At 38.6% G+C, this 23,651-nt stretch overlaps 1 protein-coding gene across 3 annotated transcripts in view; it reads left to right on the top strand.

Annotated features, from left to right (window-relative positions):
• DENND6A (DENN domain containing 6A) overlaps positions 1–23,651 on the top strand; it is a 52,264-nt gene that overhangs the window by 3,220 nt on the left and 25,393 nt on the right. For 2 of the 3 annotated variants that reach the window (XM_079932814.1, XM_079932813.1), the window contains exons 2-5: positions 11,862–11,900; positions 11,999–12,041; positions 19,922–20,034; positions 22,113–22,193. In XM_079932814.1, the coding sequence (XP_079788940.1) occupies positions 11,862–11,900; positions 11,999–12,041; positions 19,922–20,034; positions 22,113–22,193 (276 nt within the window). The remainder of the gene's footprint in view (positions 1–11,861; positions 11,901–11,998; positions 12,042–19,921; positions 20,035–22,112; positions 22,194–23,651) is intronic. The other variant, XM_079932815.1, reaches the window with a different exon arrangement.

Genomic DNA, 23,651 nt, shown 5'->3' with positions numbered 1-23,651 from the left:
CACTGCTGTGGCCTCTCACTGCTGTGACCTCTCCCGTTGCGGAGCACAGGCTCTGGACGCGCAAACTCAGTGGCCATGGCTCACGGGCCCAGCCGCTCCGCAGCATGTGGGATCTTCCCGGACTGGGGCACAAACCCGTGCCCCCTGCATTGGCAGGCAGACTCTCAACCACTGTGCCACCAGGGAAGCCCGAATTAGTATTCTTTTTAAAGTAGGGGAACTTTTTTTCTGGGTAGATGAAAATCAGATGTACCTCAGTGGCTAATCTGGTTGAAACGGGGCCTGTGTGTATATATTTGGTTGTGGACGACAGAAACTAAGCTATAGCTGAAGGAGAAAAGGCACATTTGCTGTAAGGCCACAGAGGTGTTTCAAGATGTCCAAGGTACAAACCTAGAAGGACTTCCAGGAAATGGCTAGAGCCCAGAACCAGGGAAGTCTCTTGTTTATGCTCTTGTTTTATGGATTTTGTTCATGCCTCATGCTCTCCTTTAAACTAACTTCTCTGCTTCTGTGATCTTTATGGCGAAGTTGCCCTTTTCGGCCACTTCAACGAAGAGAGTGAACGTCATTCTCATTCCAAACACCGAAGGAAGGTACTCAGGCCTTGTTTGGAGCAGTTTCTCACTCTGCTATAATCAGCTGAAGACCTGAGTGGTTGGAGGAGTGGTCTGTGTTGCATAAAATGTCCGTTGGGAACCCTGTCCTAGAAGAAGAGGACAGTAAAGGGGGTCTTTTGAGCTGGGAAGAGACTGCAAAAGGTGTTGACTACAGGAGGTGTGCTCAGCTTCTTTCTTTTCCCCTGAGATGGCTCTGGCATCACCACAGTGACACTAAGGGTCCTCTGGAACAAGGTTTGAAATCCTCTGAATTTTATATACTCTTTGTCACTTCCAGCTCTGTGAAATTACTTGATTTTATAATAAAGCCTTAATTAATTATCTGAATCCAGAATTGCCTCATTCCAGTTTTTTTTTTCCTCATTGAGTAATAATATGTTCATTGTTGAAAACTTGGCAAGAAAGGGAATTATAAACACTAGAAAACATCACTCATAATTATATTAAGAGATTAATACTTGGCATTTTTGTTAATGCTTTTTTTCTTTATATAATTTTGTATCTGTCAAGGATTAGTTTGATTGTTAAGAACAGAAATCCTCTCAAATAAATTTAAGTGAAGAGAAATTGATTGTAAGGAATCTTTTGGAACCAGTTGCAGGAAGCAGGGTTGAACCTCATGGGATTTGGAAAGCCCCAGGCTTTTGCCTTTGTCTCTGTGGAGCTGTGTGGAATTTTGTCTTTGCTTCTCTTTGCATGTCTGTTCTTTTCTCTGTGCTGAGGCTGATTTCCTCTGCAAGGGTCTGAATATCTGCTCCCCCATTTCACTTGACTTTGGATTTCCACGGTACTGATATTAGCCAAACTTATACTTTTGTATTCTGGAACCAGGCAGAAGCTTAATTCGAATACTAGAGTATCTGACTGGTTCAGCATGGGTCAGGTGCTCCCTTTTGTTCAGTCAGTTGCGGTAAGGAGACAGTGTTTCAGTAACTGTAGTGGCCACTTAGGCTCACCCCTGCAAAAGGAGGGGACACTTGAAAGCATGGTCTGGGCAGCAGTCCCCCAAATAGGTCTGCTGTAAGAGTCTGCCATTACTGATAAGCATTCTCACAATTTGCCATATCGTTAAAGAGTCCTCATAAATATTTTTTTATGGACCACAATTTATTTAACCATTTTCCCTAATTTGGATATTTAGTAGTTTCTTTTTTTCTTCATAGTGTGAAGAGTTGTTTGCCACCTGTACACACTTCCTTAGAGATGGTCTTCATTTTTTGAGGGCCTTTAAATCATGTGAATTTATGGAACTCACAGAACATCATGGGAGGTGACACATCTGTAATTTGAGATTACCTCTTGAACCTCTCCAGCCCCCACCCCAATTTTATAAGAATCGAGAAATCATTGGTGGCTTTCCCCCTGTTGAAGGCTATGACCTATCAACTTTTTGGACAGAATATCAATCTAGTGAAAAGAGTACAAGCTTTGGGGTGTTGAACATATGCTAATTGTCCGAGTTTTGACCAGTTTCTTCAGTTCTCTGTGTCTCATTTTCCTCAATTATAAAATGGCAAAATAATATCCTGAGCGTTGTTGGAGGTACTAAGTGAGATAAAGCATGTAAAAATTAATTTCTCTCATTTAATGCATACCCAATATGTTAGCTACCCTTTTTAAAAATATTTTAAAAATTTTGTTTTATTTTTTTATTTTTGGCTGCATTGGGTCTTCGTTGCTGCACGCGGGATTTCTCTAGTTGCGGCGAGCGGGGGCTACTCTTTGTTGCGGTGCGCGGGCTTCTCATTGCAGTGGCTTCTCTTGTTGCGGAGCACTGGCTCTAGGAGTTCGGGCTTCAGTAGTTGTGACACGCGGGCTCAGTAGTTGTGGCACGTGGGCTCTAGAGCACAGGCTCAGTAGTTGTGGCCCACAGGCTTAATTGCTCCGTGGCATGTGAAAGCTTACTGGACCAGGGATCGAACCCGTGTCCCCTGAATTGACAGGTGGATTCTTTTTTTTTTTTTTTTGCTGTACGCGGGCCTCTTACTATTGTGGCCTATCCCGTTGCGGAGCACAGGCTCCGGACACGCAGGCTCAGCGACCATGGCTCGGGTCCAGCCGCTCTGCGGCATGTGGTATCTTCCCGGACCGGGGCACGAACCCGTGTCCCCTGCATCGGCAGGCGGACTCTCAACCACTGCGCCACCAGGGAAGCCCGGCAGGTGGATTCTTAACCACTGCGTCACCAGGGAAGTCCCTAGCCCCTTTTTTATAATTAGTGTCCTTGCACATTCAATAATCAGTGTGGGCCTATCTTGGCTATTCCCTCACTCCTATTATTTTGCCTTAAATTTATTTATAAAAACACACAGCTTTGGATGTGAATCATCCAAGCTAAACTTGTGTCAGTCACAAGTACTTAAAGCACTTTCTGGGAATCAAGTTTATTAGGTTTCACTTTGCTGATAATCTATGACATAGCCTATTTGTATGTACATATATGTGTACATACATATATGTATATGTACATAGTTTGTATTTCACCTCTTTGGTGAAAAGAATTTCAGGCCAGTTAAATTATCTATAAAAAGCAGGACAATTTATAATCATTTCATTACTGATCCCCCCCTACTTTTTTTCTAACAAATTGAAGATAAATTCCTGCTTTGGGGTGAAGGCAAACTTACGCCGTTTTTAAAAGAGCAGGTAGCAGAATTGACTCCCCTTTTTTTCCCACTTCTGTTTTTTGTTGAGCCAATGCCTATTTATTCCCCCTTAACCCCTAACAGGGTGGAACCTGGAGTAGTCAGCACAGTTTTCTTTATCTTAGCAAAGTTTCTGTTTATTTTTCTGAGAAGGATAAAGGCAGTTGTGTGAAAGGTTTTCGTGTTTCTTCCTCTCTTCTGGGTGACCCATAGCCTCAGTATTTGATCCTCAGCATGTTCACTGTTTTAATTGAAATGGGTGTGTATAATTGCATGCTGCTATACTGTCTCATTGAGCCATCTATTCAGATATTTACTGGACAACTACCATATCCAGACAATGGTATGTTCTGGAGATAAAGCCTTGATTATCCCTTCCTCATTGAGTTTGCAGTCTAGCATGGAAGGTAGACCATTCAACAGTGAATGATAGGATAGGATTTGCAGGGTACTAATAATGGCCTTTAAATTTCCTTGTGAAATAGTAGCACTTCGTGGTAGCTTGATGTAGTTCTATGATTTGAGGTTTAAAACCTTAGTGACCTCTTGAGCTTCTTAGGCTCCCAGATTCTACAATCTAATTGGTGTTACTAATCTCTGACTCAGTTATGAAATTATATAATCTGGAGATAATCTGGGACATTACTAATCTCTGATTCAGTTATGAAATTATATAATCTGGAGATAATCTGGGATGTTCTCCTGTCTAGTTAGTTCTTTCACAAGTACTTTATGTTTTTGTACTTACTGTGATGAATGATGTGAAACATGGAAAACTGTACCTAAACTTTACTTTTTTTTGAGAAATGCTTTACCGTCCATTCCATTTTCAAACTGATCAAGTTTTCTAGTAGAGTAATTTAACTTCAATCTTGAGAAAGTGGGAATCTTAGACTTGAGGATACTGTGATTTCAGGCCATTTTTTCCACTTTTTAAAGTAAGTAACATTCTCATTGAAGTGTAACACACATGTAGAAAAGTGCACAAATCCTAAATCTGTATTTTGGTGAATTTTCAAAAAGTGAGTATACCATGTCACGACCCTAGAGATCAAGAAGCAATATTATTACTGCCCCCAAATTTCCCTTACATTCTCTTTCAGTCATGACCCATTCTCCTTTCCCCTCCAGCTCCTGGCAACCACTTATCTACTTTGTCTCTATGGATTCTCCTTTTCTGTATATTTCATATGAATGGAATCATACAACATGTGGCCTTTTGTGTCTGGCTTCTTTCACTTAGTATGTTTTCAAGATTCATCCATGTTGTAGTATGTATTGGTACTTCATTCTTTTATATGGTTGAGTTTTATATCATTATATGGATACATCACTTTTTTTTATAAGTATTTATTTATTTATTTATTTTTGGCTGTGTTGGTCTTTGTTGCTTTGCGCGGGCTTTCTCTAGTTGCGGTGAGTGGGGGCTACTCTTTGTTGCGGTGCGCGGGCTTCTCATTGCGGTGGCTTCTCTTGTGGAGCACAGGCTCTAGGCGGGTGGGCTTCAGTAGTTGCGGCACGTGGGCTCAGTAGTTGTGGTGCACGGGCTTAGTTGCTCTGCAGCATGTGGGATCTTCCCAGACCAGGGTTCGAACCCGTGTCCCCTACTTTAGCAGGTGCATTCTTAACCACTGCGCCACCAGGGAAGTCCAGATACATCACATTTTGTATATCCATTCATCATTTGATGGAAATTTGGATTGTTTCCACTTTTTGGCTATGATGAATAATGCTGTTATGAACGTTCGTGTACAGGTTTTTGTGTGGATGTATGCTTTTCACTTCTCTTGGTTGAATACCTAGGAGTGAAATTGCTGGGTCATATGGTAACTCCATGTTTAATTTTTTTGGCTGCTGTGGGTCGTCGTTGCTGTGCACGGGCTTTCTCTAGTTGCGGCGAGCCGGGGATACCCTTTGTTGCGGTGCGTGGGCTTCTTATTGCAGTGGCTTCTCTTATTGTGGAGCACGGGCTCTAGGCTCGCAGGCTTCTGTAGTTGCAGCATGGGGGCTCAGTAGTTGTGGTGCATGGGCTCTAGAAAGCAGGGTCAGTAGTTGTGGCACACGGGCTTAGTTGTTCCGTAGTATGTGGGACCTTCCTGGACCAGGGATTGAACCCATGTCCCCTGCATTGGCAGGCGGATTCTTAACCACTTTGCCACCAGGGAAGTCCTCCATGTTTAATTTTATGAGAAGCTACTAAATGGTTTTCCAATGTGACTTCATTTTCACATTTTCATCAGTAATGTATGAGGCTCCTAATTTCTCCATATCCTTGCTACCACTTTGTCCTTTTGATTACAGCCATCCTAGAGGTATGAGGTGGTATCTTACTGTAATTTTATTTGTTTTTCCCTAATAACTAATGACATTGAGCGTCTTTTCATGTGCTTATTGACCTCTTGTATATCTTTTTTGGAGAAATTTCAAATCAGATCCTTTGCCCATTTAAACATTGGGTTATTTGACTTTTTATTGTTGAATTATAAGAGTTCTTTATAGATCCTGTACTCTAGACCCTTATCAGATATATGATTTGCAGATACTTTCTCCCATTCTGCAGTTCGTCTTCACTTTCTTGGCAGTGTTCTTAGAAGTGCAAAAGCTTTAAATTTTGATGAAGTCCAATTTATTTATGGTTGCTTGTGTTTTTGGTATCATAGCTTAGAAACCATTGTCTAATCCAGGGTCATAAAGATTTATTCCTATATTTTCTTCTAAGAGTTTTGTAGTTTTAGCTTTTACACTTAGGTCTTTGATCCACTTTGGGTTACTTTTTGAATATGATGTGAAGTAGAGGTGTTACTTTTTTAACAACCTTATTTTGAGATAATTTTAGAGTTATGAAAATAATTCATTCAGCTTCCTTTAATGTTAACATTTTATATAAACATAGTACAATTATCAAATCTAAGAATATAACATTGGCATGATACTGTGTACTGAGCAACAGAGTTTATTCAGTTTCACTAGTTTTTCTATTAATGTCCTTTTTTTTCAGGATCCAATCCAGGTTCCTGCATTGCATACAGGTGTCATAACTCCCTCTCCAATCTGTGGAAGTTCCTCAGTCTTTTCTTATATTTCATGACTTTGACACTTTGGAAGAATATTGGTCAGATATTTTGTAGTATGTTTCTCAATTTAGGTTTTTCTGGTGTGTTCCTATGATTAGTCTGGGGTTATACATTATTGGGAAGAATACCCCAGACGTGATGTGCCCTTCTTGGTGCATCATATCAAAGAGTACCTGGTGTTAAAATGTCTTATTATTGGTGATTTTAACCTTGATCACTTGGTTAAAATGATGTCTGTCAGATTTATCCACTGTGAATTTACTGTTTTTCTCTTCATAATTAGTAAATATTTATTTTGTGGGAGATACTTTGAGACTGTGCAGTATCTTGTTTCTCAAATTTGCTTGCAAATTTCAGCATCCAAAAGTGGATCTTTCCTGTAGTAACTATTATTACTCTGGTGTTCTAATAGTGATTTGCTATTTTCCTTATTCCTTCTGCATTTATTAGTTGGAATTCTTTTTTTTTAATACAGTATTTCAGTTTCATTTTTATTATTTTATTATTTTTATTTTAAAATATTTATTTATTTTTGGCTGCATAGGGTCTTCGTTGCTTTGTGCAGGCTTTCTCTAGTTGCAGTGAGCAGGGGCTACTCTTCGTTGCGCGGGCTTCTCATTGCGGTGGCTTCTCTTACTGTGGAGCACGGGCTCTCCAAGTGCGTGGGCTTCAGTAGTTGTGGCACGCAGGCCCAGTAGTTGTGGCTCACGGGATTAGTTGCTCTGCAGCACGTTGGATCTTCCTTGACCAGGGCTCGAACCCACGTCCCTTGCATTGGCAGGCAGATTCTTAACCACCGCACCAACAGGGAAGTCCCCAAGGTTATGATGATGTTTGTTTGTAAGTTAATGTTTCTGTAGGAGATCAAGGCAAGGTTTCTTGGGAAATGTAGTCTCTGTCAGGCCTGGGACACCAGGCAGGGTCATGCAGTAGAGACAGATACCCAGTCACATGGCATCAGGTAGACACCCATTCACACACAACTTGGGTGCATGGCAGGCATGAATTTTTCCCATGTCCAAATGATACTGGCAGTAAGTTAGCTGGTATTTCTAATTTTCCTCCTCCTGGGACCATGATTATTTTCATACTGAGTTGGGAATGCTAGAGAGATGTAGATGTATGCAGAGAGATGTACCTTTGAATAGACCCATTTAAAACATTTTGTAATACTCTTTTCTAATATATATATTAATATTTTTCTGAGACATTTTTTCTATTGTAACATGATGTGAAATATGTCATCATTTTTAAGCCTTAATAATTATATCAAATAAAACTCACTTTTCTCTTCGGTTATTACCTGGCCACCTCTCCCTTATTTGCTGTAACATGGGAGATCTTAACATAGGTAACAAAACCAGAGTGACATTAGTTGATGCTCTCTGTCCCCCTTTAATGCCACCCAGAATGCCAGTGGTTGGGGGAGTAGAGATGCCTTTACTTGAGCTATGGAGAGAGGAAGCTTCAAGTGAGAGGCATCTCCAGGTACTGGAGCTAACCCACAGTTGATTATTTCCCATATAGCTATCAGGAGCTAACTGACTAAAACTAAACTAACAGTGATTGCCCAAACTTATATTTAAACTTTTTTTTTTTAACAACATAAAGTATGTACACAGGTAATAATTCTAGTAACTGTGGAAATTTGTGCAGTTCTAGATACTTGGTAGTGGTTACTTTTCTTTCTTTTGTTTTTTAAATAGGGAGTTGATGTTTTTAAAGTGAAGTATGAATTTTTCTTTTTTCTTTTTTAAAAATCTATTTTCACTTGTTTATTTTTTTCTTTTGCCTGTGCAGCAATCAGGATCTTAGTTCCCTAACCAGGGATCGAGCCTGTGCCCCTGCAGTGGAAACGTGGAGTCTTAACCACTGGACCATCAGGGAAGTCCCTGAATTTTTCTGATTTTTCTGATCTTAGGTACAGTGTGGCCATTTCAGTAGCTGTAGCATATAAATATGCATTGTTTCTTTTTGAATATCATATTTGTTCCGAAATAAAACACTGAGTAGTTCTAACAGAGTACATTAAAATGAAATTCTAGATACTATTTGACAGTCTAGTACAATCAGAGTTTTTACTTTACTTTTTTTTTTAATTTAAATTTTATTTTTGGCTGCGTTGGGTCTTCATTGCTGCGCACGGGCTTTTCTCTAGTTGTGGTGAGCAGGGGCTACTCTTCGTTGTGGTGTGTGGGCTTCTCATTGCGGTGGCTTCTCTTGTTGCAGAGCACGGGCTCTAGGCGTGTGGCTTCAGTAGTTGCAGCTCGTGGGCTTAGTAGTTGCGGCGTGTGGGCCCTAGAGCGCATGGGCTTCAGTAGTTGTGGCGCGTGGACTCAGTACTTGTGGCTCACGGGCTCTAGAGTGGAGAATCAGTAGTTGTGGTGCATGGGCTTTGTTGCTCCGTGGCATGTGGAGTCTTCCTGGATCAGGGATTGAACCTGTGTCCCCTGCATTGGCAAGTGGATTCTTGTGCCACCAGGGAAGTCCCACAGTCAGAGTTTTTAAAAGGCAGACTGTTTTTTTGTGGGTTTTTTTTTTGAGCTGCGCTGTGCGGCTGTGGGATCCTAGTTCCCTGTCCAGGGATCGAACCTGGGCCCCTTGCATTGGAAGTGTGGAGTCCAAACCACTGGGCCACCAGGGGATTCCCTGAAAGACAAATTTGATAGGTTCTGTAGTTTTTATATCCTTTTAACTTACTTAAATATATAGAGCATATATAAGCCCCTTAAATACATGCATATACACACATATATATACACACACATGTTATATATATATATTTAAGGTACTCATATATATGGGTAAAACATACCAACATTTTTCTTCTATACTGTCTTGCTAATATTTTAAACCTTAGGAAACCAATGTCCAGATGAACCATGGTTGATATCTTTATGTAATAAAAAATGGAATTTTGTATATTTGCTTTTGAGTTGGTATTTTAATTTGAGGAAATAAAAATTTGAAGGGCATTCACATAAAAGTGAATTTAGAGTCTAAGATTAAGCTGTTACAGGCCACTAAACTTCTCAATATGTTTTAGACCAGCAAACTCCAGGTTAACTTAGATGTAAAGAGATTTTCATGAATATGGCCAAATAGGTTATAAGTTTGCCATTTCTCCTTTATTTTTATTTATTTATTAAATATTTATTTATTTACTTGGCTGTGCTGGGTCTTAGTTGCGGCACGCAGCATCTTTGCCATTTCTCCTTTAAAGTTAACAAAGTAAAATGGTCTCAAGGTGAAGCAAGGAAGATCTACGTACACTTAAAGAAGAATTACATATTACTAAATACTGAGTTGTTTAACAGAGCTAATCTGAGAGTATATCCACTGATGGAAGAAATATTTTTTTAGTGTCTACTATGCACCAGAAACTGTTCTAGGTGTGAGATAGACTGTTGAACAAAACAGACCAGGTTCTTGCCTTCATGAATTGTGGAGACAGAGGTTAAGTCAGGTCGGTCAGAACATGGGATACAAAGCAAAGTAGAGCGAATATTGGCTTTGGTGTCATTTTCTATTCCAGGAATGCTGGGTGGTTTTCATGTAACAATACCAGCTCTGTAGACCCTCCTCATACTCCTGAATTGAGAAGGATTATATGCCACATCCTGGCTAGGGGAGGAAGAGGGCTGTGATTGTGAGTTAATGATTGCTACTATGGGTGGAGTGAGGAATGGTGGCTTGTGTACTTTGGAATCAGGCAGACCTAAGTTCAAGTCCTGGTTGTGGCACTTACTAGGTGCTAAATTTTGGGCGAGTTATTTAACTACTGTGAACTTGTCCCCTCTTCTGTAAAGATGTGAAGAATTGACAGAGTTGTGAAAATTAAAAACTCTAGAAGATGGTCAGTAATGTGAATTCTCCCCATCTTTTTTCTTACCTTAGTTTTCTTATATGTAAAGTGGGGATACCATTACTAGCCTTGTCTATTATTGTGAGAACTAAATAAATGAAATAAATATGTGAAACCACCTTAATACAGTTTATAATGTGCTATTACTGTATGTTATTTCTGGAAATCTAAGCTTTTCAGGCACCTGGGCAACTCTGGGGAATAGAAGAACGCATGGATTCTGGAAGAGCAACCTAGTATTAATGCAGTTCCGCTACACTTTGTGTTGTTTCCTCTCTTTTTGGTTACCAGCCACTAGCTAACCTGCTGCTCCGAATCCCATCTCTTCTTCACATTCCCGAGAGAATCTGTACTGGCCCACTTGAGCACTGGTATTCTCTTGGGCAGAATTTTCATACCCAGCCCCATCTGGGCACTTGGTTGATTGGCCTGTAGAGTGGGTGCCCTTGGGTCTGGTGTTTACTAGTGCTTGTTCTGACAGGAGCTGTGCTGGCCTAGTCTTGCTTCCTTCGTGGGGCTGTGGGGCAGGAATTTCCCTCAGAAGGTGGCTGGGTCACTGCAGGCACTAAATTGACCTATCTAGGGAAGTGCTATGACTATTTAAAGGGATTGGAGGAAAATAGGATAGGCTTTATGGTGGGAAGATGGCCTTTGAGGTTTCTTAAATTGCAGATGATCATTTTTTCCTTTTCATTTTTCTTTTAATAAGTAGTTAGTAATTTGTATTACTTCTTGTAATCAATTGAAAATTATTATTTCTTGAAGTAGCTGCAAGCTTATAGATCAAGTTCTCTTTAGATTTTAGGCTTCCAAAGAAAAGACTCAAAAAACTTTGAGTTATTAGCAATTCAATTAGTAAATTATTCTTTTTTAAAAAATATTTATTTATTTATTTATTTGGTTGCCCTGGGTCTAAGTTGCAGCACATGGGTTCCTTACTTGTGGCAGGCAGGCTCCTTTAGTTGCAGCTCGAGGGCTCCTTAGTTGTGGCTCACCGGCTCCCTAGTTGCGGCACATGGGCTTCCTAGTTGAGGCACGCAGGCTCCTTAGTTGCGGCTCACGGACTCCCTAGTTGTGGCATGCAAACTCTTAGTTGCAGCATGCCTCTGGGATCTAGTTCCCTGACTAGGGATCGAACCTGGGCCCCCTGCATTGGGAGTGCAGAGACCTAAGCACTGCACTACCAAGGAAGTCTCAACTTATTCTTTTTTTTTTTTTTTGCGGTACGCGGGCCTCTCACTGCTGTGGCCTCTCCCGTTGCGGGGCACAGGCTCCGGACGCGCAGGCTCAACGGCCACGGCTCACGGGCCCAGCCGCTCCGCGGCATGTGGGATCCTCCCGGACCGGGGCACGAACCCACGTCCCCTGCATCGGCAGGCGGACTCTCAACCACTGCGCCACCAGGGAAGCCCTCAACTTATTCTTGATAACTCAAAATTTCACCAATTTTTAGAGATAACTTTGAGTCAAAACTTTTTTTGCCAAATGTAAATCCTCCTCAATTCTCCCAGCTTCTCCTGTGTTTCATTGTTAAATTTGTGAACTGTTTCTTAAACCAATTTGATCATAGCCGACTAGTATTTTAGAAGTACCTGCTAATGTTTACAATATATACTCCATATATTTGTCTAACAAAATTTAACTCTTCTTCTCCCAGGTAATTTATCCTCAACATTCCAAACTTACTGATAAAGAAGTAAGTAAAAATATTGCCCTATATAGTTTACTGTTTTATTTGTTTGTTTTTATTGGTGTATATATGTCAGCATATATAGTTTTTGTTTTCTTTTTCAGAAAACCAATATTTGCTATTTGTCTTTTCCAGATTCAAATTCAGGTAACTATTTTTCATGTGGTGTTTCTGTTGAATTTTATACGGAGAATACTGATTATACCCTTAATATATGAAAATTAATTGAAATAACATAGTAGAATGCAAACTCAATTTCATCCTAACAGATTAGTGATTTTGATTCCTACTTTTATGATCCTAGTCGTGTCTTACTTATTTTCTTTGGTTCAACTTTGAAAATAACTGTTATCTTGTAATGAGGTAAAACGTCATGGAGCCATAAACTGTTGAAATAATGAAGAGATTGAAAATCATCAACGCTGGTATGTTTGAGGATTTATATTAAGCAGTGTTCTTTTAGTTTAGGATTTGGGAGCTTGCCAAGAACTCTGTAAAAGCAGGGATTTAAAAAAAAATCAGGGTAAACATGGTTATAAAGCATGGCCATCAATTATTTGCAATAGTTTATGTGAGTTAGTATATATAAAGCATTTGAAATAGTGCTTGGGTATAGAAAGTACTTTATAAGTGTTTGCTGTTATTATTAAGCTTGGTTTTGCTGGTCTCCTTCAAGTTCTTCCTTTGTGTGGTCCTATAAGTTGATATCTTTCAGGTTACCTTTTGTGTTTCACTTTGAAAATAATTTTTCAGGCTTACAGTGACCAGAACACTTAAGTTCTTAGACCACACACTTAGAATCCCATGAAGCAAAGGCACTACAGTTCCCTTTCCTTTTGTGGTTACTTCTAATATACTGTTAATTTAGTTTAGATAATCTGATTTGGGAGACTTGACATTTTAGCTTTTTAAAGCATTTTCTCTTTTCCTTATAAATGCTTCCAGAATTTTTTCCTATAGTTTTGGAACTCAACTTTCATGAAATATGTTTTAAAAAAAAAAAGTTAAAAGGATGGCTTTGAGCGATCCCGGGACGGCTTTTGTTTTGACCTGGAATTATTGGAATCTTTTCACATGTTTTGCCTGTTAACGAGATAATGATACAGCAGTCTTATAGGATCTCGCCTTATTTCGGATAACATTTGCCTTACAAAGTGCACACATGTAGTTCTGATTGTAGTGAGTATTGGATTGGACTTCCATGACTCAAGGTCAGGTGAGTTTTGTGGATTACAGGATAATCTGACTTCATGTGATTATACTGCACACTCTTCTTTTTCAGGTCATGGCTGGTTTTCATGGCTCTCTCCCTTTCACCTCTCTACATGAGCATCAAGACTAAGAAGTTAAAAAAAAAAAAAAGACTAAGAAGTTAATTGTATGATGTCTGATAGTCTTTTTTATTTCTAGTTTTGCAGTTAGTCTCTGTATGAGTCATTTTCTTATTGGAAGTTAAACTCAAGTGTAAATCTGTGTAAATGAGCATTTGTTCAGGGAATTCCCTGGCAGTCTAGGGGTTAGGACTCCGTGGGGCCAAAAAAAAAAAAAAACCAATTTGTTCAGTATTTTAGGCATTTGAATGACCTACAGATGTTTTGTAATGCCTTTTTTATAAGCTGCATATCAAAGGAAGTGTGGTTCATTTTATTCAAAATATGCTTGGTACTTAGAAGTAAAGTCAACAGAAGATCTTAAAAATAGACACCTTGCCATCTTAACAGAAGAATATTAATCTAGCCAGCAAGAGACTATGCATTTACATATATTTGAGATCACTGTTCTGAATTGTGATTATCCAAATAGTTTGTTTCATTTATGTGTTCATTAAATGGAAGTTGGAATTAGTACTATGCCAACTTTGAAATGGATTTAATTTTTCCCAAGATAGCTTTATTGTTACAGAAGGTGCAGTAGAGCAGTCTTTAGGAAAGAATCATAACCTAGCTTTTGTTTCCACGGTGCACACTTAAAAAAAGTAAAACAACATTTAGACTCTATGGTAAGTTATACAGATAAAGAAGAATACTTTTGGGATTCCCAATGGGAGGATTTGCCAGTCCTCCACTTCCTCCACCCACTACCCACACACAACTTAGATACTGTGACTTTAGAAAAAAGTTTTGTTTTGTTTGTTTTTAGCTTTCAGCTTTTTGTTCCATTTGAATGGCTTTTATCTTTAGGAGCCTAAGTTTAAAGAATGTTTTCTCTCTAATAAATATTTGTCAGATATTTTTCTCGTTATTTACCATTAATATCATCTGGATATATGCATTCCTGAGTCTTAAGCTGTGATGGGTACCCAAGGACTGTAATCACTATGCTCTAAACAAGGCCAGAGAGAAAACTTAGCATTAGTAGAGAGAGTTTCACGTGATGATGAATCCGAGGGAAATATCAATCCTTGTTCTGGATGGATTAGATGTGCAGATAATATTTGTCTCAACAGATTTTCTTCTATGTAAAGAGTTGGGACGTCGTCATGTACTTTACACTTCCCGGTGGTGAAAGGAGTGCTTCTCACACTCATCTGTGTTGAAGGGCCATTTGGGTGTTTTAAGAATTTCCAGTCTGTTGTGGACCGGTGCTTTTATAAAATGCTGTATACATGAATTATTAGAAAAAAGAAAGGGAGAAAAACCAAAGAATACAAAATATAAGTCCAAATTTGTCATGGCAATATCAAATCGCTATAAGGGTTTCTAAATGTGTCTTCTCAGTTTGGGTATTTATTTTGTCATGTATTGTAACAAGGGTTTGTGGACTCGCATCATTCTATGGACTACACTTTGAGAAGTGTAGTCCCTGGTCTAAACTCCTGCTTCTCAGCGTTTCCAACTCTAATCACAGAGAGGGTGACTACATAGAGCTGAAGGCCAGGGATGGGGCTAGCTCTTAAGGTCTCATGTTTTATTTTAGTCTTACTCTGAACTGTTCTATAGCTGTTTTCCGCTAATATAAAAATACTCTGGGACTTCCCTGGTGGCGCAGTGGTTAAGAATCTACCTGCCAATGCAGGAGACACGGGTTTGAGCCCTGGTCCAGGAAGATCTCACATGCTGTGGAGCAACTAAGCCCATGCGCCACAAATACTGAACCTGCACTCTAGAGCCCATGAGCCACAACTACTGAGCCCAGGAGCCACAACTACTGAGCCCATGTGCCATAACTACTAAAGCCTATGCGCCTAGAGCCCATGCTCTGCAGCAAAGACAAGCCACCGCAATGAGAAGCCTGTGCACCGGAACAAAGAGCAGCTCCCGCTTGCTGCAACTAGAGAAAGCTCACGTGCAGCAACGAAGACCCAACGCAGCCATAAATAAATAAATAAATTTATTAAAAAAACAAAAACAAAACTGATCAAGGGTCTTCCCTGGTGGTGCAGTGGTTAAGACTCTGTGTTCCCAATGCAGGGGGCCCAGGCTCTATCCCTGGTCCAGGAACTAGATCCCACGTGCATGCCAAAACTAAGAGTTCTCATGCTGCAACTAAGGAGCTCGTGAGCTGCAACTAAGGAGCCCGTGAGCTGCAACTAAGGAGCCCACCTGCCAGAACTAAGACCTGACGCAACCAAATAACTAAATTAATTTAAAAAAATAGTCTGAAGTTGTCTTTTCCCTTTAGAAGAAATAGTTAAGCTTTTTTCCCTCAAATCTCAAGTAGTTTTTTTTAAATAAATTTATTTGTTTTTATTTTTGGCTGTGTTGGGCCGTTGTTGCTGCGCGTGGGCTTTCTCTAGTTGTGGCGAGCGGGGGCTACTCTTCATTGCAGCGCGTGAGCTTCTCATTGTCATGGCTTCTCTTGTTGCAGAGCACGGGCTCTAGGCGCGTGGGCTTCAGTAGTTGTGGCACACGGGCTCAGTAGTTGTGGCACATAGGCTTAGGTGCTCTGCGGCATATGAGATCTTCCCGGACCAGGGCTTGAACCTGTGTCCCCTGCATTGGCAGGTGGATTCTTAACCACTGAGCCACCAGGGAAGCCGCTCAAGTAATATTTTTGATACAGGAAAGCGTCTTCCCTTTATCTATAGCTTTGCAGTCTTGGTTTGATTGGCAGATGTAAAGGATAAAATCATCTGTGCCCTTGATAATTTTAAAATGGGAGGAGAGCAGTTTGTGGCTTACCACATGGCATTCGCATAGGAGGAGCCATGAAACCAGTGAGTGTCCCAGAAACCAGTGAGTTCAGCAACTCCTCAGTTGGAGGGGTGCTTTTCAGGACTTCGTTTTCTAAGTGAAGAATAGGAGCTTTTGATCTGCTCCAGTTGGCAGTGATGTAGCATTTAAAAAAAAAAAGCAAAACAGTTTTATTGAGATATAATTCACCCATGTAAAATGTACAATTCAGTGATTTTTAGTACATTCAGAGTTGTGCAACTATTACCGAAGTCAATTTTAGAAAATTTTCATCACCGAAAAAGAAACTTCCTGCTCCAGTTTCCTCCTACCCACCTCTCCCCCTCAGCAACCACCTGTCTACTTTCTGTCTCTACGGATTTACCTATTCTGGATATTTCATATTAGTGGAAGTGGTGTTTTTGAAGTCCATTTTGACTTGAAAGAGCCAGTATGATGTCATGGTCCAGAGCACCAGCTCCAGAGTCAGATGTCGTGGCCTCAAATTCTTGCTCTGCCATTTAGCAGATTTATTTCTTTGGAGGATTACATAACTTTTCTGTGCCTTGGTTTCCTCCTCACAAAGAGGACTAATAATGGGACCTACGTGAGAAGCATGAAGACCAAATGAGTTAATGTATCTAAAGTGTTTAGGACAGTGCCTGCCACAGAGTGAGCATTCAGTGAAATGGGTGCTCAATTCATGTATTGAAAGGGTGGAAAATCACTTCTGAAAGCAGACAAAATAATGAAAATAATTTTGACCTGGGATTCTGTTTGATTTCTGTTGTAAGAACTTAGTTGTTTGGAAAAGGATGTTGGGGGAAGGTTACAGGAATTTTCTTGGTTTAAAAAGTGTTGGGTTATTAGTTCTGTTTTCTGGGCTCGTAAAGATTATCTTAGATTAATTAAAGTGGAACTTTTCCTCAAGCTGTGGGGGTTTGCTGAGGAAATTTGCTGTTTCCTTAATCCCTGCTGCTTTATCAGGGAAAGAGTTTATGTGGTTCTTAGTCAAGAAGCCACGTGAAGGTGTATTTTCTTTGGAGAGCTGTCATTTAATCTTAAAATTTGTATAAATTCATCTTTATTCCTTGATTTATGTGAAGAAAAAATACTTTCCATTAAAGCTTTTTACCTTTTTTTTTGTTTGTTTTTGTTAATAATCAGAAAGCTATGGTGCGCATAGCATAACTTTTAGGTCTTTTTGGATCTTTATATAGGTCTTTAGTTTTCTTAGTGAATACGGTGGGTAAGATGCTTGGAATTCAGTACAATTGTAGGTCAGTTGTGGAGATTTACTTTAGAATTATTGCATATTACTGCTGGAAGTGACTTTAGAGATTATCTTATGATGCCCCTTAACTTTTGTTTACAAGGAAATTGAGAACCTTGGGCGAAGTGACTTCTAGAAGGCTAATTATTGATGGACCTGGAACTAGATCCCATTGATTGTGGTTCCTTTTTCCTCAGATTATAACCTTTCCCTCATGTGCACAGTCATTTAACCATCTTTCATATGTAATCATTATACTGCTTATGTAGAGGTGCACTCTCCTGTTAAATAGGCAAATTGGATGGGTCATACTAACAAGGTAGATTTATTTTTGATGAGGTTGTAGGTTATCAGGATTGCCCCGCCCTCCACAGGTATCCTTTTCTGAAAGACAAATGTAAATAACCTGGTTGCCAATCTGTAACACCTCTTTTCCTGTCCCGTTAATAGTGAGGTCAGGATGGAGAACAAAGGTCTACCCAGATAAAGAGTTGGTTTTTCTTTAGTAACCTTTTGTGTATGAGGGAACAGACTTCTGAAACATAAAATGGGAACCATTTACCTCACTTCACAAAGACACTATGGTTAAAGCCTTTTTGACCTGGTAAACTAGCTTCCTGACCAGTTCTGTACAGCTTGCAGGTACAGCTGGTCATCGGAAAGTTCTTGCAGCATGCCCATGGTTTGGGAGTGGAGCCAGGGGTGGGTTGGGGTTGAAGGCTGTGGGAGCTTCATTACTTTCTTTCCACAAAGCTCAGCATTCCTTACATTTTCCAGAGACCATACATCTTTCTTAAAATCCATTGCATTTTTTCTGCTACATCTTGCTATGTGTCTCAGAGAAATTAGTGTATACTTCTCAGTGGATCTTTCTGTCTTCTGAAGAGAAAAACTGAACCATCTGTATATAAATCTGTTGAACTAAAACAATGCTAGGAGTATTTTCCATTATCTCAGGTCTCATGTATTTTCCTTATTTTGAACCATCTGCTATGACAAGTAGAGAAACTGAACTGACTCACCCTCCAGTCCCCTTTGTTTCTTCCCTCCTCCACCAAAGAAATACTAGTTTCTATAAGTGCATTTGGGTATATGTACTGAGTCGCTTTTTAAAAAACTTAAACATAATACCAAGTTTCTGCTTCCTTTTTGAGAACTTGATGTGCTAAAGAAATATAAGTACTTCTGTGTGTAATAAAATCTTGAGCACATTTTTAATATAATCTCATTAGTTTTAAATACAGTAACTGGGAAGAATTTGAGTGACAGGCTACTTCTTGTGTCTTTCACTTTTTAGAGTATTTACATTTTTTCGTAATTATTGCCTGACAGTTTAGGTAATATTTTAAGAGGTTTGCTAAAATGATTGAAGTTTAAAAACTTTATAATTAACATGATTAAAATAGTAAGTCTATTACTTGGGCTCTTCCTGAGTCTGCTATGTTTTTGTTTTTTTTTTAAATTCTCATTGTGAAATATAAAACACATATAAGGTCAAGAAATAGAACTTTGCCAACACCACAAAAACCCCCTCATGTCTCTTCCCAAACAGTATTTCCCTCCCCCGCACCTAAGGTAACCACTATCTTGATTCTTTTTTCTTTTCAATTTTTTACTTTTTATTAAAATTTTTTAAATATAATTTTTAAAGTTTGCCTTCCATTTACAGTTATTGCAAAATAATGGTTATATTCCTTGTGTTGTACAATAATCCTTGTAGCCTATCTCACACCCAGTAGTTTGTACCCCCCACTCCTCCACCCCTATATTCCCTGCCCCTCTGCCACTGGTAACCAACCATTAGTTCTGTATATCTGTGAATCTGCTTTTTTTTTGTTAGTTTTGCTTAGTTTGTTGTATTTTTTAGATTCCACATGTAAGTGATATCATACATATGTCTTTCTCTGACTTATTTCACTTAGCATAATGCTCTCCAGGTCCATCCATGTTGCTGCAAATGGCAAAATTTTGTTCTTTTTTATGGCTGAGTAGTATTCCATTTGTGTGTGTGTGTGTGTGTGTGTGTGTGTGTGTGTGTGTGTGTGTGTGTATCATATCATCTTTATCCATTCATCTGTTGATGGACACTTAGGTTGCTTCCATACCTTGGTAATTGTAAATAAATAAGGCTGCTATGAACATTGGGGTGCCTGTATCTTTTCAAATCACTCTACTGATTCTTATAGTAATAAGATTCTTGCTTTTCTTTATAGTTTTATCACCCAACCATGTATTCCTAAACACTATTGTTTAGTTTGCCTGCTTTATTAAAAAAAAAAACTAAATGGATTTGAACAATTTGTGTTCTTTTATATTTGGCTTCTTTTGCTCATAATTATGTCTGTGAATCAACATGACATGCACACAGTTTTCAAAAAGTTTTAATTGGAGAAAATGGAATAGGAAAAACAGTAGAGGGACATAGGAGTTAAGATGCATAGTTTACTAATGGCTTTGCCTTTAACCAGCAAAGATGGCTTAGAGCAAGTCGAACTGTCAGGATCTCTTTTTTCTTCTCTAAAGCATGATAGAATGTGTTTCAGTAATTGATAGGACCCCTTTAGCTCTAAGATGTGATGAAACTGGATAAATAAATGTTATACTGTGCTGCCCTTAATTTCTTTCATTTTTGTTTTCATTAGGTTGTCTTGGAGATACCCAGTTTTGTTTTAGATTTCGACAGTCTTCTGGGAGGAGGGTGTCACTGCATTGTCTCCTGGATCAATTTGAGAAAGATTTACCAGTTTACTTAAAGGTTGGAAAAGTAGTAATAGAATAATGTCTATGTGAGAGGAAACTTTAGAACACAGTCACTCAGTTACCTCTTATAGCATTCAGAAATATTGTGCTTTTGTTTTGTTACTGTATTATACTGCTGAATTTCCTGAGTCTAATTCATAAGGATTTAGCATGTGAGTGAAAGAGACTTTATTAAGTTACTATTCTTAAAACATAATGCCATTGTGAATTATAGAAATTAGAATGTTGAATTAATTTTCTTTCACGTGTTAAAACTCTTTGTTTAGATGTGGAAGTGGGGTGGTAGTATACCAGTAAATATCACCCAGAGTTGAAGATTCCCTGTGGTAATCCCTACCTGCTTTATAGTAGAATTATTGTTGTCTCTTTTTGATTTTTGAATAAACTTTGGTTTATAGTTGTTGTTTATTAAAAACAGTTTTAATAATTCAGATGATTCCTGAGTGTAGAATTTCTGTTTGGTACTTCATACTTTTATCTCTAACTACATGAAGAACATTTCCATCTGGATGTCCTCTTAGCACATCCAATAAGAACTTGACATCTTTTGCCTAAAATAAGTATTTACAGCTTACCTTCCTGGTTCCACTAATGACAGGAATCCTCTTCCAGTTAGCAAAGATGTTACCTTTTGAAATGTCTCTTATAGCCATCTTGTCCTTTTCATGACCATTTGCTATCACTAATAACATATTCTGTCAACTGCTGATAATAATAGCTACTACTTATTAGAGCTTTTTATGTTCTTGGCATTGTATCAATAAGCACATATTATCTTATTAATCCTCCCTATATTGTTCCAAAAGAGTTCCTTTTGCAAATGAAGGAATTGAGGGCTATTGAGGATAAAAATATTTGCCCAAAGACGTCCATCTTCTGTCTTTTTCAGTGCAATATATCTTACACAGTGTTCCCAGCTAAAGTGTACATATATATTACATAAAATAAATAAAATCTAAAATGATTACTTATTGCTTAATGAATAAAGAGCTAATGATAGTAATATTTCCTGGTTCTCACTTTTTGGGCCTTCCAAAATAAAACCTTTGCCTTTCAAATTTCCAGCTTAATCTCCTTTCTATACATGTGCCCTATATTAGCTAAACTGAACTGTATGCTTTTTCCTGAGGTAGCTTGTATTTTTCTATCTCTGCGTGGTTTTGCTCAAACTCTTGGCTGTCTAAACTTGAAATGCCTTTGTCTTTGTTTAAATCATATCCATCCTTCAATGCCCAACTCAAAACCAGCTGCCTCCGCAAAATACTGATCACCATAGACAGAAGTAACCTCTTCCCCCTTGGCCTCTTTGTAACACTTTGTGCTTTTTTGCATGGTACCTGCCCTCCTATCACATACTAGTCATTTTTGTACTTTTCTTATCACTCTTAGTTTGTGATCTCCTTAAGGAACTGTGTCTTACACATCTTTTTATCTTTTCTAACACAATGTCTTGTTCAAAGTAGGTAGTCAATAAATATTTGCTTAAAGAATAACAATCAAATAAGGAACTGGACCAGAGTTTATTCCAATAGGATATAAAAACTTGTAAGTTTTTTGGACCTTTCAAATTGTATGTTGATAAATATTCCAGTGTTTCATTATTGTTGGGTAAAAATATAACTGTCTATGTAAGATTCATATTGGCATTTAACTCCTTTTATTTTCTCTCTTGAAATTTTGCATTAGTATACCTCATAAGACTGATGCCTAACTCAGAATTGTAGGCAGAATTTTTTCAAAACTAAGTATAGCATTGGGGAAAACAGAACTTGATTGTTTTCCTAACTTCCATTAACTACCACAGATATGAATAAAGAACATAAACAGAGTAAGTTATAGGGGGTAAAATCTGACCTTAGTACTTTAGTTATGATTATTTCATCTGTGGGCAAGTTAGCAGGTTTTTATCTGCCAGTTACTGTCATGATTGTTGTTTGCATTGGTGGAAAAGCGTAACTAGCTGTTTGTGTGTACCTCATATCTCAGTTCAAGTTTATAAAGGAACCTGCTTTTAATAAGAAAGGATGGCTATATATATATATATTTTTTTTTAATTTGTCACTTCTTTTATAGAAGGATCCTGCCTATTTTTATGGATATGTGTATTTTCGACAAGTTCGAGACAAAACTCTAAAAAGAGGCTACTTTCAGAAGGTAATTTTCATATACATTAACAGAAAAATATTTTTACATTGTGGTTAGAAGAATAGAAATTATTAGAATGAACAGTCTTTAAAGTGTTTGATATTTTATCTTTAAACATACTAGAATTTATATTTTATCTTTTTTTTTTTAGATTGTAAACACCTGTCCTTAGTTTTTTTTGGCTGCATTGGGTCATTGTCGCTGCATGCGGGCTTTCTCTAGTTGGGGCGAGTGGGGACTATTCTTTGTTGCGGTGCATGGGCTTCTCATTTTGGTGGCTTCTCTTGGAGCACAGTCTCTAGGCACGCGGGCTCAGTAGTTGCAGCACGCAGACCCTAGAGCGCACGGGCTTCAGTAGTTGTGGTGTGTGAGCTCAGTAGTTGTGGCGTGTGGACTCAAGGGTGTGTGGGCTTCGTTATTGTAGTGTGCGGGCTCAGTAGTTGTGGCTCGCAGGCTCTAGAGCGCAGGCTCAGTAGTTGTGGCACATGGGCTTAGTTGCTCCGCAGCATGTGGGATCTTCCCGGACCAGGGATTGAACCCGTGTTCCCTGCGTTGGCAGGCAGATTCTTAACCACTGCGCCACAAGGGAAGTCCCTAGATTTTTAACTGCTATTGAATTTTGCCTTCCTGCTATCTCTGTACTAGATTCCTGACAGTAAGTTACAGTTATTGTATGAAACTGTCAAAACTCAGAAGAATCTGTTGAATTTTCACATTTTAGAATAAGGGAAAGAGTAAACAGATTGTAACATAGTTACAGCTAATAAAAGCCTGCAATATCTTTTTTTTGAAGAGCTAGTGAATATACTTGATCAACGTCTTAGTCATTATTGTTCCCACTCTAAATGTACAATCTTTTTGTTTCTAAAGATATATATATATATAAATATCAATTAATTCCAATTTAATCCCAGCTAACAGGGACACACCTTTACCTTTTGTAACCAGAACATGCCCTGACCACTAATTGATGCTTAATGGAAAGATAAAAAGTAGTTTTCAAGAAAATAGATTTTTAAAAAGTCAGCATAATCTATATCTGAAGTGGTCACAAACTATAAAGTCACAATTTCTAAGAATGTGGCTAAAACCATTGAACTCTAAAATATAACAGTCATAGCTCTTAGTCAGAAAAAGCATCACAATTTGCGCTTTCCTTTTTAGGAAGAGTTTACCTAGCTAATTCCTAATATTGCTTTGCTGACAGCAATAGTAGCCAGGCTTTGGAATTATCCATGACATTAGTTTGTTTATAGGAAATTCTTTTTCCTGCACAGCAGGAAAATCTGTGAATGTGTCTTTATGCTCTTAAAACGTAGTAATAAGGTTAAACTTCTGGTGTTCTGCCACTATAGTTTTATGTTTCTTTTAACCATCTACTGTAAAAGCCTTTTTATTTTAAAATCCACACTTTTCGCTGAATTTGGCTTGTTAATAATTGATTATATAAGAAATGGCAAACTAAAA

This window comes from Stenella coeruleoalba, assembly GCF_951394435.1.
Source record: "Stenella coeruleoalba genome assembly, chromosome: 10".
Classification (NCBI taxonomy): domain Eukaryota; kingdom Metazoa; phylum Chordata; class Mammalia; order Artiodactyla; family Delphinidae; genus Stenella; species Stenella coeruleoalba.
The sequence above is the reverse complement of the archived record's forward strand: the minus strand, read 5'-3'. Positions and strand labels throughout refer to the sequence as shown.